The 20212-nt window shown below is 36.3% G+C and overlaps 1 protein-coding gene across 1 annotated transcript in view; it reads right to left on the reverse strand.

The window, feature by feature from the left end:
* LOC136862323 (uncharacterized) overlaps positions 1–19478 on the reverse strand; it is a 94445-nt gene extending 74967 nt beyond the window's left edge. The window contains exon 1 of the mRNA XM_068226229.1: positions 19360–19478. Within this exon, the coding sequence (XP_068082330.1) occupies positions 19360–19478 (119 nt within the window). The remainder of the gene's footprint in view (positions 1–19359) is intronic.
* Between the last annotated feature and the right edge of the window lie 734 nt (positions 19479–20212).

Raw genomic sequence — 20212 nt, forward strand, 5'->3', positions numbered from 1 at the left:
GCCTCTCGACAATAAGATCTGGGCGACCCCTCTCCCCGGTACGTCGGCGTACACGATTTCGGCGATCACTGGTGGGCAAGACAGAAGCGCGATTCATCACTAAAGATGACCCTATGCCATTTGTTGACCCACGTCGATCTTTCTCGACACCAGGCCAGACTTACACGTCGCTGTTGTGGGGTCAATGGAACACCTTCTGCAGGGACACAGGCTCGTAAGCCAGCTGCACGCAGGTGATTACCAACTGTTTGTTGTGTAACGTGGCGTGCCATAGCTGCTCGAATTTGCGCTGCTGTTGCATGGGGTTCCATTTGGGCCATCCGAATGATGCGGCGATCCTCTCTCACAGTTGTCTGTTGCGCTGGGCCTGTGCCAGGTCTACGAGTGTTGGTACCTTCATTTGACTACTACTGCCATACACGTTGTACCATAGATGCCTGTTGGCCAACACGTGCAGCAACAGTCCTTAGCGATGATCCAGCCTCACACAGCCCAATTATCCGAGCCTTCTCAAACGGCGACAGTTGTTGATAGTGTGCTCTTCTCTGTTGTCGAGGCATGTTTGACAGGGAACACTTCACTGCACAGACTGCAAGTCAACTACGCTACACCAGAGTCCGTATACTGGAGTTGATTCCTTCGCAACCAATCATGTGGGGAGATCTGTAGGAACAATCCAATGGGTCTCAAACTTTGATTATTTACATACCTACATGATATCGTTCCATATCTTGAAAATCAACACAAACGACCAATGCCTTCATGATGTTGCAATTCCATTTTCTTAACTGTAATAGGATGATAGTTTCTGATGTCATGTATGTTCCCTTTTTTGTGCAGGAGTATTATCATTGTTCTGTTCCAAGACGGAGTGATGAATGCATTGCATAGACAAGATGTGAATATTTTTGCCAAGTGGCTTAAAGTTTCATCACCAGCAAGTTTGAGTACTATAACTGAAAGGTTATCGCTACCTGCGACTGATTCCTTTTTCATACTGTTTATAGCATGTCTGATCTCAGATGGGAGAACTTCCGGGACTTGGGAATTGTTGGATAAGTCAGGCAAAGTCAGGTTATCATCAGCCTTCTCGTACAACTTGCTATAAAAGTTTCTAATGAACTCAAGGAGTTCTTCCCTATCGGTAATTCGGCCGTTGTCCCCATCTAATGCAATTAATTGCTTCTTCCTGATCTCTAGCTTCCTTTTAGTAGACTTCAAACTTGATTTTTCAGATAAGCAAGTTCTTAGGGTATCTTCATTGAAGTTCTTTAAGTCGATTTTAATTCTCTTTCTTATGGTTTTGCACAGCTCAGAGTACTGTATTTTGTCACAGTCAGACTGAATTTTCATTTCTCTCCTCTTCTTTAGCTAGTTCCTGGTATCATCACCAAGTTTCTTATCCCCAGTGTTATTCTTTATCAACCCTCCAATTACTTCAGCTGTATCCATTAGCAATTTTGCCAGAATTTCACCAGTTGTTTCATGTAGGCTTTGTTGAAGGGCTTGATGGAATTTCTCTTTATTTTCTTATAGATGTTTAAGGCTAATTTGTTCCTTTATCTCCCGCACTAGTTTAAGTCAATGTTCCTTAATGTTTAACTCAGCTCTAGCCCTTACTAATCGGTGGTCACTACCAGTATTGAATCTGTTGAGGACTGATACATCTTTAATGATTTGAGGGATGTTAGAGAGATCAAAATCGATCTCATTGGTGAATTCAAAATTGGGACTTCTCCATGTCCATTTACGTCCTTCTTCTTCTTCTTCTTCTTCTTCTTCTTCTTAGCGTGCCTATCCGCCTCGGACGTTGGCGATCAACATGGCTATTCGGGCTTTATCCATTGAAATTCGGAACAGTTCTGCAGATGTTTTGTTGAACCAGGTTTTAAGGTTGTCGAGCCAGGAAATTCTTCTTCGCCCAGGAGATCTTTTTCCTTCTATTTTCCCTTGCAGGATAAGTTGAAGCAGCTCATACCTTTTCTGATTCCTCATGATGTGTCCAAAATATTGTAGTTTACGGCACTTGATGGTGTTGATCAGCTCTGGTCTCTTGTTAGCTCGGTGTAGAACCTCAATGTTTGTAATCTTCTGAGTCCATGATATTCTCAAAATTCTTCTGTATAGCCAGAGTTCACATGCTTCCAGTCTAGCAGTGGTGGCTTTTGTAAGCGTCCATGTTTCCACACTGTAAAAGAGAACTGAAAACACATACCACCTAAGGAGCCGCATTTTGATATCCATGGTAAGGTTGTGATTCTTGAAGGTTGAGCTCATTGAATTGAAAACACTTCTCGCTTTTCCAATGCGACACTTTATCTCTTGCGAATTGTCCCATGCTTCGTTAATGATGGTACCCAGGTACGAATACTGTGAAACTCTCTCTATACTTGCTCCATTGAGGAACAGATTCACGCCTCGGGTGTTCTTCTTACTGATGATCATCAATTTTGTTTTATTAGTGTTGATGTCCAGACCATATCTCTTGCTTGTTTCAGAAATTTTGTTCATCAACTTCTGTAGCCCTTCCATCGTATCTGCAAAGACAATTGTGTCATCTGCGTAGCTCAAATTGTTGAGTTTGACACCATTCACTGAAATTCCTTCCTCCACATCAAATAGGGCTTCTTTGAATACGTGCTCAGAATACAGGTTGAAGAGTATCGGTGATATTACACATCCTTGCCTGACCCCTCAGCATATTCTCACTTGCTCAGATTGGTCTTGATCTATTTTCATGATTGCATGTTGGTGTAATCAGCAAACTGGACCAATCTCTCCCCTCTCTCGTTTCTCTCATCTATCCCATAGTTTCCAATAACAGTTTCACCAGTCTTACAGGTTCCAACCTTCGCATTGAAGTCACCCATTACTATTTGAAAGTGACAGTCACTCCCCTTCTCACAGGTTTCATGTAGACTCTCATAAAAGGATTCTAACTCCTTGTCTGAATGGCTTGATGTGGAGGCATATACTTGCACAATGTGCATTTCGTAACTCTTAAAGAGTTTTAGAACTAATTGCGCAATTCTACCTGAAGTACCTTCCAATAGAGAGACCTTCTTTACGAGATGTCAATTGATTAGGAAACCTACTCCATTAAGCCCTCCTTCTGGCTCACCACAGTAATAGAATAAATTACCAGAATTCAAAAGGTAACACCCTTCACCTTTACGGTGTACTTCAGATAGACCAATTACGCTCCAGTTGATCTTTCTCAGTTCATCTTCAAGCTCTCATTCTACTGAGAGCGTCGCTGCTATCGAAGTCAGTTGTAACCCTTGACAATAAATAAACTCTTTCAAGATTAAAATTATTGTGTCCACCTTTTCAATACAAATATATATTTTTAGTGGTTAAATTCTACATGAATGAAACACACCAGTTAGGGACTTGTTTCGCCCTAGTTATGGGCATCTTCAGCCTATATTAATCCTAAGGTCAAGAATTAAAACTATAAACATTGGAACTTATAGTAAATTAACTTAATACTAAATACAATTGTCTTATGTTATTTACACAGTTTACAATATGTACAGTATGTACAATAAGTGCATTAACCTTGCCAGAATTTGTGAACAATGAATTACATTTTTTACAATGACCAGACCTCCGATTGCAGATTGGATTGATCACAGCTTGAATTGGGGCTTCTCAATAGTATTGACTAGAATTTATCACTGCGTGAGTTGGGGTTTCTTCAGCTGTTATAGTCGCCTGAGTCATAAGAATTTTTACAACACCGGAATCTTGGATAAAATCGTTAATATTCAATTTATAGTCCACATGTAGTTGGAAATGAAATCCATTCAAACAAAGCCAACATTTGGGCCAAAAATAAATGAACATTATATAATTGTAAATTTAAGAGGGCTTTCTTTTGTGCATTGCTTTAATTTCATTTCTTATCCAAATCTCGTTGACCTTATTCTGAATCCTATTTGTATTATGAACAATGAAATTTGAATTAACTTATTTTATAATGACTAGAATTCCAACTGTGGATTGGATTGATCAAGCATGAATAGGGGTTTCTCAAAATGTATTGACTAGAATTTATCACTGCGTGAGTTGGGGTTTCTTCAGCTGATATGGTCACCTGAGTCGTAAGAAATTTTAACAATACCGGAACCTTGGTTAAAGTCGTTCATGTTAGGGTTTGAAACAGTTTGAATATTCCTTTAGAAAGAAGCATGGTTATATTTTAAAGTTGAAGCGTGTAAGTAGGATACATATTGTTGATTTCAATAATTGTTTATCGGAATAAAAATATTCCGTCCTTCTTGTGGATAAACTTCCCATTGGTGCATATTCAATCTGGGAGGAATATGAGTTGTCTGTAACTGGATAAGAGAAAAAACGGGGAATTAGAATGATGAATGTGGAACCCAATACTGTAATAAAGTAGAGTGAGTGTTTATCGTATGAACTTACTTGTCTTGTCGACGTTAGCTGGGATCAATTGTTCCGGTTGTGTCTAAACGGCTAAGCTTGCTCCTAGTGTATTATCGATCCTGAAGCGGAGGGGTGGACCCTGGTGGGAAAGGGGGTGTGAGATTCAAATTATGCGTCTGTATTGTTGCTTGAGAGGCGTTACTTGAATTGGATTGGGCGGGCCTGAAATTAGGTGTGGCTATTGGAGCACATGCGTTCTGTGATTCAAACATACTGGGAACTTTATTCTGATTTACGGTCTGGATTAACCTCGGAGTTGTTTCATATAACGGATTTTTGTTATCGATGGCATCGTTAAGATTATTATTTTTGTTATAAGACTGGTCCAAATAAATGTACAAGTTTTCCGTTTCGTTCAATAATTTCCCTTTGCTTAGGTTTTTAATGACCGTCAAATCATTTTCTATCGAGGTGAATTTATGGCCTGTTTCAGTCATATGCTGGCTCATGGCCGAATACTTATAATGCTTGGAAGCATTGTAATGTTCCACATACCTCATGTAAAAGCTCCTCCCGTTTTGTCGAAATTATGTGAACCCACATTAGGTACATTTTAACCTATAAACACCCAACCCTGAGTAAATGTTGTTGTTATTATTGACTCTACTATGGTTGAGGAATATGTTCCGATTATTATTTATTGTCTTGAAGATGAAGAAGATGAGGTCAACAATTCCTTAAATTTTTTAGACTTAACAATTACATGCTTGAATAACACTTTTGAATTTCAAATTTTTAGGAAACCTACTCATTCACCCATAACTATTAATGATTCGTCCTTACATCCTAAGGCCCAAAAAGTAGCTGCCTATCATATCCTAATATATAGGGCACTGAAAATTCCCCTTTCGCCAAAAAGTTTGGAAACAGAACTAAATTACATAAGACAGTTGGCTCGGCACAATGGCTTTAAAGTAAATGTGATCAATCAATTAATTGACAAGATCAAAATTAAGTTATTGTCCAACCTAGTCCCAGAGAAATCAAAGACAAACAGCTACACTACCCTTACGTATAATAGCCCAGCTATCCATCAGATCACTAATATTTAAATAAAACACAGCGTCAGCATAGCCTTCAAGACAATAAATAATAATCGGAACATATTCCTCAACCACAGTAGAGTCAATAATAACAACAATATTTACTCAGGGTCGGGTGTTTATAGGTTAAAATGTGCCCAATGTGGGTTCACATATTTTGGACAAACCGGGAGGAGCTGTTACACGAGGTATCTGGAACATTACAATGCTTCCAAGCATAATAAGTATTCGGCCATGAGCCAGCATATGACTGAAACAGCCCATAAATTCACCTCTATAGAAAATGATTTGACGGTCATTAAAAACCTAAGCAAAGGGAAATTATTGAACGAAACAGAAAACTTGTACATTTATTTGGACCAGTCTTATAACAAAAATAATAATCTTAACGATGCCATCGATAACAAAAATCCGTTATATGAAACAACTCCGAGGTTAATCCAGACTGTAAATCAGAATAAAGTTCCCAGTATGTTTAAATCACAGAACGCATGCGCTCCAATAGCCACACCTAATGCCAGGCCCGCCCAATCCAATTCAAGTAACGCCTCTCAAGCAACAATACAGACGCATAATTTGAATCTCACGCCCCCTTCCCCACCAGGCTCCACCCCTCCGCTTCAGCATCGATAATACACTAGGAGCAAGCTTAGCCGTTTAGACACAACTGGAACAATTGATCCCAGCTAACGTCGACAAGACAAGTAAGTTCATACGATAAACACTCACTCTACTTTATTACAGTATTGGGTTCCACATTCATCATTCTAATTCCCCGTTTTTTTCTCTTATCCAGTTACAGACAACTCATATTCCTCCCAGATTGAATATGCACCAATGGGAAGTTTATCCACAAGAAGGACAGAATATTTTTATTTCGATAAACAATTATTGAAATCAACAATATGTATCCTACTTACACGCTTCAACCTTAAAACATAACCATGCTTCTTTCTAAAGGAATATTCAAACTGTTTCAAACCCTAACATGAACGACTTTAACCAAGGTTCCGGTATTGTTAAAATTTCTTACGACTCAGGCGACCATATCAGCTGAAGAAACCCCAACTCACGCAGTGATAAATTCTAGTCAATACATTTTGAGAAACCCCTATTCACGCTTGATCAATCCAATCCACAGTTGGAATTCTAGTCATTATAAAATAAGTTAATTCAAATTTCATTGTTCATAATACAAATAGAATTCAGAATAAGGTCAACGAGATTTGGATAAGAAATGAAATTAAAGCAATGCACAAAAGAAAGCCCTCTTAAATTTACAATTATATAATGTTCATTTATTTTTGGCCCAAATGTTGGCTTTGTTTGAATGGATTTCATTTCCAACTACATGTGGACTATAAATTGAATATTAACGATTTTATCCAAGATTCCGGTGTTGTAAAAATTCTTATGACTCAGGCGACTATAACAGCTGAAGAAACCCCAACTCACGCAGTGATAAATTCTAGTCAATACTATTGAGAAGCCCCAATTCAAGCTGTGATCAATCCAATCTGCAATCGGAGGTCTGGTCATTGTAAAAAATGTAATTCATTGTTCATAAATTCTGGCAAGGTTAATGCACTTATTGTACATACTGTACATATTGTAAACTGTGTAAATAACATAAGACAATTGTATTTAGTATTAAGTTAATTTACTATAAGTTCCAATGTTTATAGTTTTAATTCTTGACCTTAGGATTAATATAGGCTGAAGATGCCCATAACTAGGGCGAAACAAGTCCCTAACTGGTGTGTTTCATTCATGTAGAATTTAACCACTAAAAATATATATTTGTATTGAAAAGGTGGACACAATAATTTTAATCTTGAAAGAGTTTACTTACTGTATCTTCAATACGGAACAAAATGAGATTAGTTACTTGTAACCCTTGACAATGCCGAGCCCGGTCTTCGGTGAAACATCGAGGCATTCACTCGCTCCTGGACCACGGCGTACAAGCCCGGAAAACACTGACGATTCATCTTCAAGCTCTTCTAATCTGTCATTGCCTAATAGAGAACGACAACTGTACATGCAAAGCTGGTATTTTACCTATGGTTGTTTCTCTTTCATGAGACATCAAAGTAGCACCCACTCGGAGATCCGATTGTGGGGCTATTTTACCTCCGGAATGTAGGAATTTCACCTTAATGTCACTCATTGTCTTTTGACTTAAAGGATGTGAAGCATAATCATGACTGCTTTCAATTGTAGAAATAATTTATACATTTTCTCTTGAGTTGTTTGTTTTAATGTTGTCAATCTTATGTTAATTTTAAGGACACTTCCTCTAAAGCATTACTTTGTCAATTTATATATTTTTCATCTAAACAGTGTTATGTGGCTGAAGATGTTGATAATATACGAAACATGTACCACTTTTAACCATTAAATTGCCTTAAGCAATCATTGTATCGACTAGGTGGAAAATAAATAAATACTTAATTGTGAATCTATTGAAGTGCGATACGGACCATGAACCTGATTTTATGTAAACCTGCTTCATTGATGGATTGGTGATCCTCCCGCACTGATTGGCTCGCCGACCCAGCTTCCCGCCGGGATTGGTTACCCGAACCTTCCACTGGGTTGCTCGGCTTAACGGGGGCACCTCTTGTAGGTTACGTGCTTGGAGTTGGAGTGTGAGAGGCTAGAGGACTCAAACTTGCCGAGTCCTTATGTTATTGTTGCAAGATGGACTGCAATTACGCGTCACATTCCCATTATGCCCCTAGGAACTATATAAGGCTGGAATATTAAATTTGGGTTTGTAAATTTATGAGTAGCATATTTGAAAAAGCAGATAGGAAAGTCGAATAAAATAATAGGTTTTTCAGAAATGTCATTTAAATTGACATTGGGGTTGAAGTATTGGTCAAGGTGAATAAAACAATTTTCAGTAGTGTTTAGAAGGGGGCCTTTGTTAATAACTTTAAGTATTTTTACGTCTTTACCAATACTGGTGAAATAGTGGTTAGAGTCTTGTATATGTTGTCCTACTGCAGATAATCTGTTGTATTTTATGGTACTGATGTGTTCAGAGTATCTGATATTAAAGTTACGTCCTGTCTGTCCGATGTACAAAGAGCTACAGTTATTGCATTGGAATCTGTATACTCCAGATTTAGAAAAAACATTAGATTTATTAATTTAGTTAGAGTTGTGTAATAAATCAAGATTTCTGTTATTGGTTCTAAAAGATATTTTCATGTTGTGTTTTTTAAGAATGTTAGAGATTTTATAAGTGTTTTGAGAGAAAGTAAAGGTGGAAAATGCAGTGGGTTTGGTTTTATCTTTTGTTAATGTGGTTTTAGGGTAGTGTTTGAATTTGTTAATAATACGGTTTATGAAAGAGTTGTTAAAGTCATTTAATTTTGCAATAGTATGGATGGTGTTTAATTCATTATTTAAATAAATTTTAGACATTGGAGTGTTAAGTGCACAAAAAATTAGGCTGTTATAGGAAGCTCGTTTTTGTGCTTGTGGGTGTGTAGAATCCTGCCGAATAGAGGTTGCTGTTTGGGTTGGTTTTCTGAAAATTTTGTAAGTTAAAGAAGGATGTCTGGTAATAGTTAAGTCAAGAAAATTAAGGGTATTATTATGTTCAGATTCAAGTAAATTTGATGTTAGGTTATCAGAAAGAAGCAGTGTGGAATCAGCACTGGAAATCAAGATATATTTCAGTTAGAATGCCTGAAGTTGGTGAGCCCATAGCTAGACCATCTTGTTGGTAAATTCTTTCTGATTATATTAGACATGTTTGTGAAATTAATAACTGGTTCGATAGAAGGCAATTCGGTTTTAGGAAAGGTTATTCCACTGAAGCTCAACTTGTAGGATTCCAGCAAGATATAGCAGATATCTTGGATTCTGGAGGTCAAATGGACTGTATCGCGATTGACATGTCTAAAGCATTTGATAGGGTGGATCATGGGAGACTACTGGCAAAAATGAGTGCAATTGGACTAGACAAAAGAGTGATTGAATGGGTTGCTATATTTCTAGAAAATAGATCTCAGAGAGTTAGAGTAGGTGAAGCTTTGTCTGACCCTGTAATAGTTGAGAGGGGAGTTCCTCAGGGCAGTGTTATCGGACCTTTATGTTTTCTTATATATATAAATGATATGAGTAAAGGAGTGGAATCAGAGGTAAGGCTTTTTGCGGATGATGTTATTCTCTATAGAGTGATAAATAAGTTACAAGATTGTGCGCAACTGCAACGTGACCTCGAAAATGTTGTGAGATGGACAGCAGACAATGGTATGTTGATAAACGGGGCTAAAAGTCAGGTTGTGAGTTTCACAAATAGGAAAAGTCCTCTCAGTTTTAATTACTGCATTGATGGGGTGAAAGTTCCTTTTGGGGATCATTGTAAGTATCTAGGTGTTAATATAAGGAAAGATCTTCACTGGGGTAATCACATAAATGGGATTGTAAATAAAGGGTACCGATCTCTGCACATGGTTATGAGGGTGTTCAGGGGTTGTAGTAAGGATGTAAAGGAGAGTGCATATAAGTCTCTGGTAAGACCCCAACTAGAGTATGGTTCCAGTGTATGGGACCCTCACCAGGATTACCTGATTCAAGAACTGGAAAAAATCCAAAGAAAAGCAGCTCGATTTGTTCTGAATGATTTCCGACAAAAGAGTAGCGTTACAAAAATGTTGCAATGTTTGGGTTGGGAAGAATTGAGAGAAAGAAGAAGAGCTGCTCGACTAAGTGGTATGTTCCGAGCTGTCAGCGGAGAGATGGCGTGGAATGACATTAGTATACGAATAGGTTTGAATGGCGTTTATAAAAGTAGGAAAGATCACAATATGAAGATAAAGTTGGAATTCAAGAGGACAAACTGGGGCAAATATTCATTTATAGGAAGGGGAGTTAGGGATTGGAATAACTTACCAAGGGAGATGTTCAATAAATTTCCAATTTCTTTGAAATCATTTCGGAAAGGGCTAGGAAAGCAACAGATAGGGAATCTGCCACCTGGGCGACTGCCCTAAATGCAGATCAGTATTGATTGGTATTGATTGATTGATGTTATCGAAGGTGAAAAAAATTATTGTTGATTACTAATTTTAATATGGACATGAAGTCCTTAATTTCTAATTTACTTATATGATTGAATTTATGTAAGTTGTTATCAATTATGGGTAATAATTTGGAAATTAGACTACTGGGGTACATGTTTACAATATTGCAAATTGGAGAGAGAAATTTGGTTGGATGTCAACATTTTTGATTAATTCAAAAGTGTTTTTGATACATTTATTAGATAAAAATTGATAATTTTTAAAAATTATTTTTGGATGAATTTAGAAATGTTGTATAAGGGTTTTTTATGAATTTTGGGAAGGGTTTTGGCAGTGGGTAGGCCTGGGTTCATGTTTAATAATTTGTTTTTCTTGATGTGTGAAGAGAAAAGAGGTGTTTTTTAAGGTTTCTTTAAGCAGATGTTGAATTTTATTGGTTGGGCCTTTTTTAATTACAGAAAGGGAAGGATTGTTGAAGAAATCTGTAGTTTTAGATATGTAGTCAGATTTGTCCATTAAGACAGTTGTGTTGCCTTTATCGGCTTTGGTAATGATGATGTTATTGTCATTAATTTTCTTTTTAAAATTTAAAATATGTTTATTATCATTAATTAAATGTTTATTATTAAGATTGGGGGAGTGTTTTTGTTATTATTGAAGAATTTTTTTTGAGTTTTCTGTTTATATCATGTCTGATTTTATTTTGTTGTTCAGTTGGCATTTTATTAATGGCTATTTCAGATTCAATTACTAAATTTGTGGCTATGTTGAGAGGATTGAGGTTGGGCCAGTTGTGTTTGAGACCTTTAGAAAGAATTGTATTTTTGTTGTTGTTTAAAGTTATTTTAGATAAACTGACTGTAGGGGGATGGAATTGTTCTGTGTTTACTGAAGGTATTTTATTGTTTTTGATTTGATTTTTAAGTGGAAGAGAATTTTTCATCAGGCTGTTAATCTTATTCTCAACGGTTTGTTGTTTTATTGATAATTCATAAAATAATTTATTACCGTATCTACTTGAGTTTGGAAGAGGTTCCATTGTGCACTAGGGAGAAGATTAGCTATTTCTAGGTGTGTTTCATATAATCTGTTGTTTAATAGTGACTTTTTCATATGTAAGAAATGGATTTCAATTTTTAGCAAAATCCTGTTAGTTATTTTTTGTGTTTTTAGCGTGTGAGGAGAAGAATGTGATTTTCTAACACAACCTTCAAGAAATTTAGGAGTAAGGTTAAAGGAAATGCATTGTTTAGGAAGTCAATGTCATTTTCTAACTTAGCAATCTTAATCTTCAAGCCCATATAATGGAAGGCTTTTCCTTTTACTTGGTTAGAGATAAGAATTTCATAGTGTTCAGTTCTGAAGTGAGTTCACTATTAAGCTAAAAGAAGCTGTGTGCATGCTCCATCATGTACCACACATGGCAAAAACAATTGGTTGGAACATAGATCAGTCTTTCCTAAGTGAGCATAAATGATGATGTGTAAGAATGCAACTCCAAATTTTTACACGATTACACTAAAAAAGAAGCAATCCATAAACAGAAGGTCATTGACAATTAAAAAAAGTAACTGAATGATTAAACAGAAAAATCCAGAAAACAATAATCAAAACAATCATGCTAATTAACATATCAGAGAATTTCAAAGAATGAAATAAATCTGCTTGAGAAAGGACTCAAATTCAATTGCCAGGAACATCATAACGAAAACAACATAAAACAGCTCATCACTTACGTAGAAATTACTTGTGACAAAATACCCTCTCCTCAAAGAGAAATAATAAAAAGCGTAGCCACCAACGAAGCCCAAAAATAATCACACAAGAAAATTCAACCAAACAACCGAATTGTGCAACTCAATACTCAGCATTAAAAACAGTGAAGAACAAAATTAGAAATGACAACCTTATCGTCATGAAAGCGGATAAAAGTAACACAACAGTCATAATGAAGAAAGACAACTACATCGAAAAAAACAATAGAATTTATCAATGACAACGGTATTCAAGAACTGCAACGTGACCCTACAAATAAATATCAAAACGAAATAAAACAAGCTATCAAGGAAACAGAATTTATCTTCAAAGAACAAGAAAAAGAAAGACTCACCATCAAAAATCCCAAATTCCCCACACTAAGAGCCCTCCCCAAAATACACAAACAATTGAATCCCATTAGACTAATAGTAAATTTTAAAGATGCGCCAAGTTACAATTTAAACAAATAACTCAACCTAATTCTAAAAGAAAAATTTCACTTGACAGATCAATTAAAAAGAGCCTAGAACTAATTAAAGAACTAAATAAACTTAAAATAACAGAGAGCACACATATTATATCCTTCGACATCACTAACATGTACACCAACATACCAATAGATGAATCCATTAAAATGATTGAAAATCTTCTTAAAGAAGAAGAAAGAACAACAACAAGAAAACAACAAAATTATTAGCCTTCTTAGAACAACACTACACCAAAATTGCTTTGCATTCAACGACAAAATCTATTGCCAAAAAGAAGGGTTAGACATGGGCTCATCATTATCAGGTATAACAGCAAATATTTTTCTGAATAACTTCGAAAACATCTTCTTAATGGGCCAGCATTCAAAAGGAATCTTACATGGAGCAGATACGTAGATGACGTCATATGCATTCATGATAACGACATCACTAATGCACACCAGTTATTAAACACACTAAATTCTTTACACAGGACCATTAAGTTCACGATGGACCCAGGAACTAACAAGAAAATAAACTATTTAGACATCACAATCAACAGGAATAATGACAACCTCTCTTACAAAGTATACAGAAAGCCCACTCAGATGTCGCACACTAATAAATTTCCAATTTCTTTGCAATCATTTAAGAAAAGGCTAGGAAATCAACAGATAGGGAATCTGCCACCTGGGTGACTGTCCTAAATGCAGATTAGGGTTGGTTGGTCGGTCGGTGGGTGGGTGGGTGGGTCCACCCATACACACACCAAATAGCGGGACTGAATACAAGATACACAGAGCTATTTCCATACCAATGAGCATAACAGGTTTCAATGAAGAGATACAAATCATTAAATAAATCGCAAAAGAAAACAACTACCCTCCAGGCACAGTAGATAAACTATTATTATTATTTATTTATTTATTTATTTATTTATTTATTCCTGACTTACATTTGTGGCGAAGTTAGGGCTCAAGGCCCTCTCTTACACTTAACCACTATAAACAAAATTTAAAAATGTAAACATAAAAGGACATAGAAATTCTAAAAAGAAATAATACTACGGACAGATAATTCTAAGACTAAGTTAGGCCTACATATCAGTACAGCAATTAATGTGACAATACTACTAATAAATAATAATAATAATAATAATAATAATAATAATAATAATAATAATAATAATAATAATAATAATAATAATAAATGAAGAAAACCCATTCACACAACATACACACAATGACTCACACAACTCAGTTTTATGTTACCAGGAAAAACTTTCTGCAGGCAGATTTGAATTTATGAGAGGAAGTAAGGTGCCGAATGTCCATTGGGAGTGTATTCCAGAGTCTCGATGTGGTAACTAAAAAGGAATGATTGTAGGAATTCGTTCGACTTAGTGGAATTTCAAGTAGGGAACCAGAACGGGTACTAATTTCATGGAATGAGGAAAGGAAACGAAAATTAGAAGAGAGGTAAGTAGGAGTGTTCGTCGAGAGCACTTGGTAAACAAGTGTCATTAGGTGAAAATTCCTTCGTTCATTTATGCGTAGCCATTCCAATGTTTTGAAATAGGGTGTAACATGAGCGTCATGTCGCAGTTGGAAGGCATATCGTATGCATGAGTTTTGTGCTCGCTGAAGTCTCAAAACTTGTTCAGCATTTAGATTGACTAGTACCGTATCACAGTAGTCTAAAATTGGGAATAGTAGTGCTTGGATTAATTTTAATTTAAGTTTTTGAGGAAAAGAATTCTTGTGACGTTTCAGGGGATAGAGAGCTGCATGAACCTTTCTACATGCATTTGTTACGTGTTCATTCCAGGTCAGATTCTCATTGATGGAGATTCCAAGATTAGTTACATTTTTAAGGTACGGTACAGTAATGTCATTGATTATGATTGGAGGAGGATTGATATTGCTTATTATATGTAATAATTTAGAGTTTCCTATGATAATACTTTGTGTTTTACGAGGATTTAGGACTAAGTGGTTGTTTTTAGCATAGGCGGTAAGCCTTTCAATATCCGAATTAATATGCTGAACTGTTTCATGTAAATTGTTTGCAGTGGTGTGTTTATATATCTGCATATCATCAGCATATAAGTGGTAGTTGCAATACTGAAGTGTGGAGGATATGTCATTAATATGCAAGACGAACAGTAAGGGCCCTAGAACAGACCCTTGAGGGACACCGGATGATTTTACAGCCCATTGGGATCTTTGATTGTTTACCACTACGCACTGGCGACGATTTGTAAGGTACGACTTTAAAAAATTAAGGGCTATCGGGCCGATATGCAGAGAGCGTAGCTTGGATAATAGTATGTCTGTATTTACCGTGTCGAACGCACTACTAAAATCAAGGAGTGTCAGTATCGTCATCTGCCGTTTGTCCATTGCTAGTCTTATGTCATCTGTTACCCGAAGAAGTGCAGTCGTAGTACTGTGTCCCTTTCTGAAACCAGATTGCAATGGGTCAAAAAGAGAATGTCTAGTTAAGAATTCTACTAGCTGCTCGTGTACAACTCGTTCAAGAACTTTCGAGAGAGGGGGAAGAATCGAAATAGGCCAGTAATCAGATGGCTCATTTGCTGTGGTACCGGTATGCTTTAATATTGGGGTTACTAGAGCATCCTTCCATGCAGTTGGAAACGTCCCTGTGGTGAGACAGTGGTTTACAATGTGGGTAATAATTGGTAGGACCGCGCCAATAATGTGTTTTATAAAGCCTATTGGGATGTTATCTCCTCCTTTAGCTTGTGACTTAACTGAATTCAAAATACGCTTTACATCATTTACGCTGACAGAGTGAAAAGATAAATTATTTTCGTTTTCTGTAGGGTCACTGATTATTTTATTTAGATTGATATGATTTTGAGGTTGAGATTCTTTTATTGGGTTAGTTACAAAGTGAGAGTTAAGTGTATCGAGAGATATAGTTGGCATATGTGGCTCTTTGCATTTTCCAACACCCATAGCTCGAAGTTCGTTCCAGGTTTCACGTGCATTTAAGGTCCTTGTTACATTTTTTATGTGATTAAATTTGCTATTGCGAATTAATTGCTTTGTTCTGTTACGTAAAAGACGATACTGTTCGAAATCTAGTTCATTATTTGTTTCCTTGTATCGGCGGAACATTGCGTCACGGCGAACCATTGTTGCTTTTATATCGCTTGTTAACCAAGGCGCAGGCGAGCGAGTGACTCTAGCTTGCCTAACTGGAGCATGGTTGTCATATAGTCCTATGAGTAGAGATTTAAATCTTCTCACTTTCATGTCTGTGTCCTGCAACTGCTTTATATCTTCCCAAGGTAAACTGTACGCATCATTTTGGAGTTGTTGTAGATCGATATTTTTCAGATCCCTATAACTAATGTATTTAGCTTTGTATTTTCGTACACGTAGAGAGTAGCACAGGTAAATTAAGTCATGAGTTGAGATGCCAGGTACAGGAAATTGACCATATTTAAGAACTTTACGCAGATTATTTGTAACTAGGAGGTCAATTCCAGTATGGCTTGTATATTTAAGTGTATGAACATGATTCGTTGCATCAAGCGGTAAGATCGTCATGTCGACGGAGGTAAGTAGGTTGCTGATTCATTCTGATTTGCCAGTCAGGGCTAAAATATTTGAGTTAAAGTCACCAAGAAGTAGTATATGCTCGTAGGATGGTACTAGTTTGAGAAGGTCAGATTCAAGGTCAGAGATATTAGTAACATTCGGTGGTTTATAGACAACTCCTATCAATACTTTTTGACGGTTAATTATGGTCTCAGCAAACATATATTCCGTATGTGGAGTGATGCCAGATGATGATTTGATAATTATTCTACATTTAATATCATCTCTACAATATATTGCTACACCACCACCGCGTCTGACAGTGCGATCATGCCGATAGAGAGTATATCCTTCTAGATTTACAAGGGTAGAGCTAATTTTATCGGATAACCAGGTTTCAGTAATGCACATAATATGCATGTTACAAGTTGATATTATCGAACGAACTTCATCTATGTGACTGAGGAGTGAGAGAGAATTGATATGGCAACACTGTAGACTTCGCGAGAACTGAGACAGAGATTGTTTCAATAGCAGTTCAGTAGGCTGAGGGTTGGGTGCAGTTGGTGAAGCTACACGAGGGTTATTTTCGTCTTGGAATACACTCGGATCAATGACATTCAGGAATGCCTCATCTACCGTAACAGTAGTTTCAATCACACCAGCTGCTGACATGTTTAAAGGGTATTTGACACATTCCTGGAACAAACAATGATAGCACACACACACTGACAGACACACGCAGATAATTAAATACACATAGCATATGTTTAAACATTTCAATAGACAAATAAGTAATAATAATAATAATAATAATAATAATAATAATAATAATAATAATAATAATAATAATAATAATAAATAAGGATACTAATAAAATTACACTAATATACAGTTGAAGAGTTAGTCTAGAGTAAGGTTTTGCTAAGGTGCTGTAATCCCAGGCTTTAAGTGCACCTGCCGGCGAGCATTTCAGAAATAAGTAGAAGAAAAAGAGTCTGTACGTGTGGGTGGAACTTGTAAATGCTATACGACTATTTTACGAATTTGTTACAAATGAAGAAATCACATTGGAAGAAACAGTTGAGGAACTAGAAAGCTATTTCTCAGTAGAATCTACAGACACAGGTATACTACACTATGGTATTGTTCATTTATTTGAGAGCGTTCAGTTCATCCATTGTTGTTATGTTGTGTCTGGTTTCCCCTCTTTTTACAACAATGCATCCCTGTATGGTCCAGACATTTCTCACTCCAAATTTATCTACAGCCGCCTTTAATATGTGAGTGCGAGCCGCAGTCAGGTCCTCCCTGATAGTGATTCCAGTGCCTGCTAATCTGCGTTTGTTACGGAAGACTTCCTCCCTTTTCCTATAGCTTACAAATTTCACTATTATAGGGCGTTTCACTCCCAGCCCAGGCCTGCCAACACGGTGAGACCTATCAATATCCTGCACGGGAAACCACCACACATGACAAAGAAAAATATGTGGTTCTCAACTACATTAACGAGAACACATACAAAGTAGGTAATATTTTCAAGAAACAAGGTTTCAAAGTAACCTTTATAACAAACAACACATTACGGAGACACATCAGCAAGTGCAACCTAAACTAAAAGACCTTTTCTCAAAATCAGGAGTATATGAACTCAAGTGTCAAGAACCTAATTGCAGGGAGACATATATAGGTCAAACAAAATGTAATTGCTACACAAGATACAAAGAACACAAAAACGTGATCAGATATAGTCACACCATTTCACAGACATCAACACAGATCTAAAAATTTTACACATTGAAAATAAAAGTAAATCTTTGAATATAAAGGAACCAATCAAAATATACATCTCAAAAAATGCTAATGCAACCAACCTAAATTACCATACACACTTAAAAAATTCTCCCCTCTTCACTCTACTCACATAACATCTGGACAACATTTACTCATTAAATTAGCTTTTATCATAATAATAACACATAATAGTCAGTCTTTATTTCAATTCCTTACTTTATTCACCTAAAATCATTAACTTGCATTCATCCATATTACATAAAAGTACATTTAACATGAAGTAGGTAAATAACCTTCTCTCCCTCCTCTCCAGTGTTGATAGATTTCTAGATTTTAACATCCACAAGGAGATCCACAATGCTCCACACGGCCCCTCTAATGTTTTCCCTCCCCTCTATACCCAGTCCTGAAATAGTGTTTGTTGACAACGGACCTAGCATCTGCAGTCTAGATAACTACAGAAGTTTTTCATTATATTAATACTTGTAAATTCATTTTTGTTATTACTGGTTAATGTTAACACTAAACTATCTATCATTGACAAGTTTATGCAACGTAAATGATTCTGTAAATATATAAGCTTGTTTTAAGTGATTTGATAGAATCTGAGGATGTTCTTGTAGAATGAAACATGTCATTCTTTGTATAATAGTGTGTATTTTTACAGTGTGTATTTTTTTACAGATATGTTTATAGCATTATAATTTATATTGTAATTGCAGTGTGTTTGACAGGCTGAACAGTTTTTGTTACATTCAATCAGTATTATTCTAAACTATATTTTCCCCAGTTATTTATGTTTTTGCCCTTTATCAATTTTTAATGCACCCTCTTCATTGCAGTTTATAGTTTATCTGTAAGCCAGTGTGTGTGTGTGTGTGTGTGTGTGTGTGTGTGTGTGTGTGTGTGTGTGTGTGTGTGCGTGCGCGCGTGTGTGCGTGCGCGCGTGCGTGCGTGCGTGCATGCGTGCGTGTGCGTGTGTGTGTGTGCAATGAAATCTGATGCATTATGATATCTTTCTCCAAACTTTTTTTCATGAAGTTTACTATAACCATTTACAGTAAGTTTGGACTGATGACATCAAAGTTGTGGTATGCCTAAAGAAATGGTAATATCACGAATTTCTTGACAGGAAAATATCATCCTGTTGGAAAACAGGCAATAAGGAGGCAAGGAAAATCATGACCAAATCAGAATCGCTCAGTGGAAGAATTTTACAAATAAACATGACAAGTGCTGTTGTTGTTGTTGTTGTTGTTGTTGTTGTTGTTGTTGTTGTTGTTGTTGTTGTTGTTCTTGTTCTTGTTCTTGTTCTTGTTCTTGTAGCTGTTGCCTGCTGATTGTTGGCATGTAGGTCATCAGCCCCTACCTACTAGTCAAACCAAGACAATGTAGAATGAAGACAACTAACATTTCTACAGAATCAATAACAAAACAGGCAATTCACTGGTGAAGCTGCTTTTGAAAAGACCTCAACTGAGGTCCTCTCATTGTCATATTTGGTTAGCACTTCAACAACACTGTATTCAGGAGTACCTAGTCAGTTGCCTGTTTTATGTACCTAATATCAAGACACTATATCCAAGCCACAACAGGAACATCTGATATGTTTGACATTACAATTTGTCAAATAATAATACTAGATTATAAATTCCACCTGTTCAATATATGAGATTTTTATTTAAATTTAAGAAATAGTTCTTAAGATATTAGATATAGGGACATGTTTCACCCATAATGAGGGCAACATCAGCCTAAAAATCTCATACCTGAAAGAAAGATAGATCAGGATCCTGATTGTTCTTATACATAAATAAGAGGATACTGTTTTAGGTACAAATGTGTATAAAATGACTAGCAAGTAGAATATAGTAGTTATAAGTATTCTTATGATGAAGTCTTATAATCAATCCTTATTGTAGATCTTTATGAATGTCTTGTTTTTTAAAAATGGTAACAAGTAGTTTGTTAAAAGTTTAAAAAGAATACGTGAATTGCTACATTGAAATAAAATTTGGTAAAATATGGTTCCTTATTCTGGAGATGGCGTAAGGAGCTTATACTGGCTTAATATTTAGGATAAA

The sequence above is a fragment of the Anabrus simplex genome, chromosome 1 (genome assembly GCF_040414725.1).
Source record: "Anabrus simplex isolate iqAnaSimp1 chromosome 1, ASM4041472v1, whole genome shotgun sequence".
Taxonomy (NCBI): Eukaryota; Metazoa; Arthropoda; class Insecta; order Orthoptera; family Tettigoniidae; genus Anabrus; species Anabrus simplex.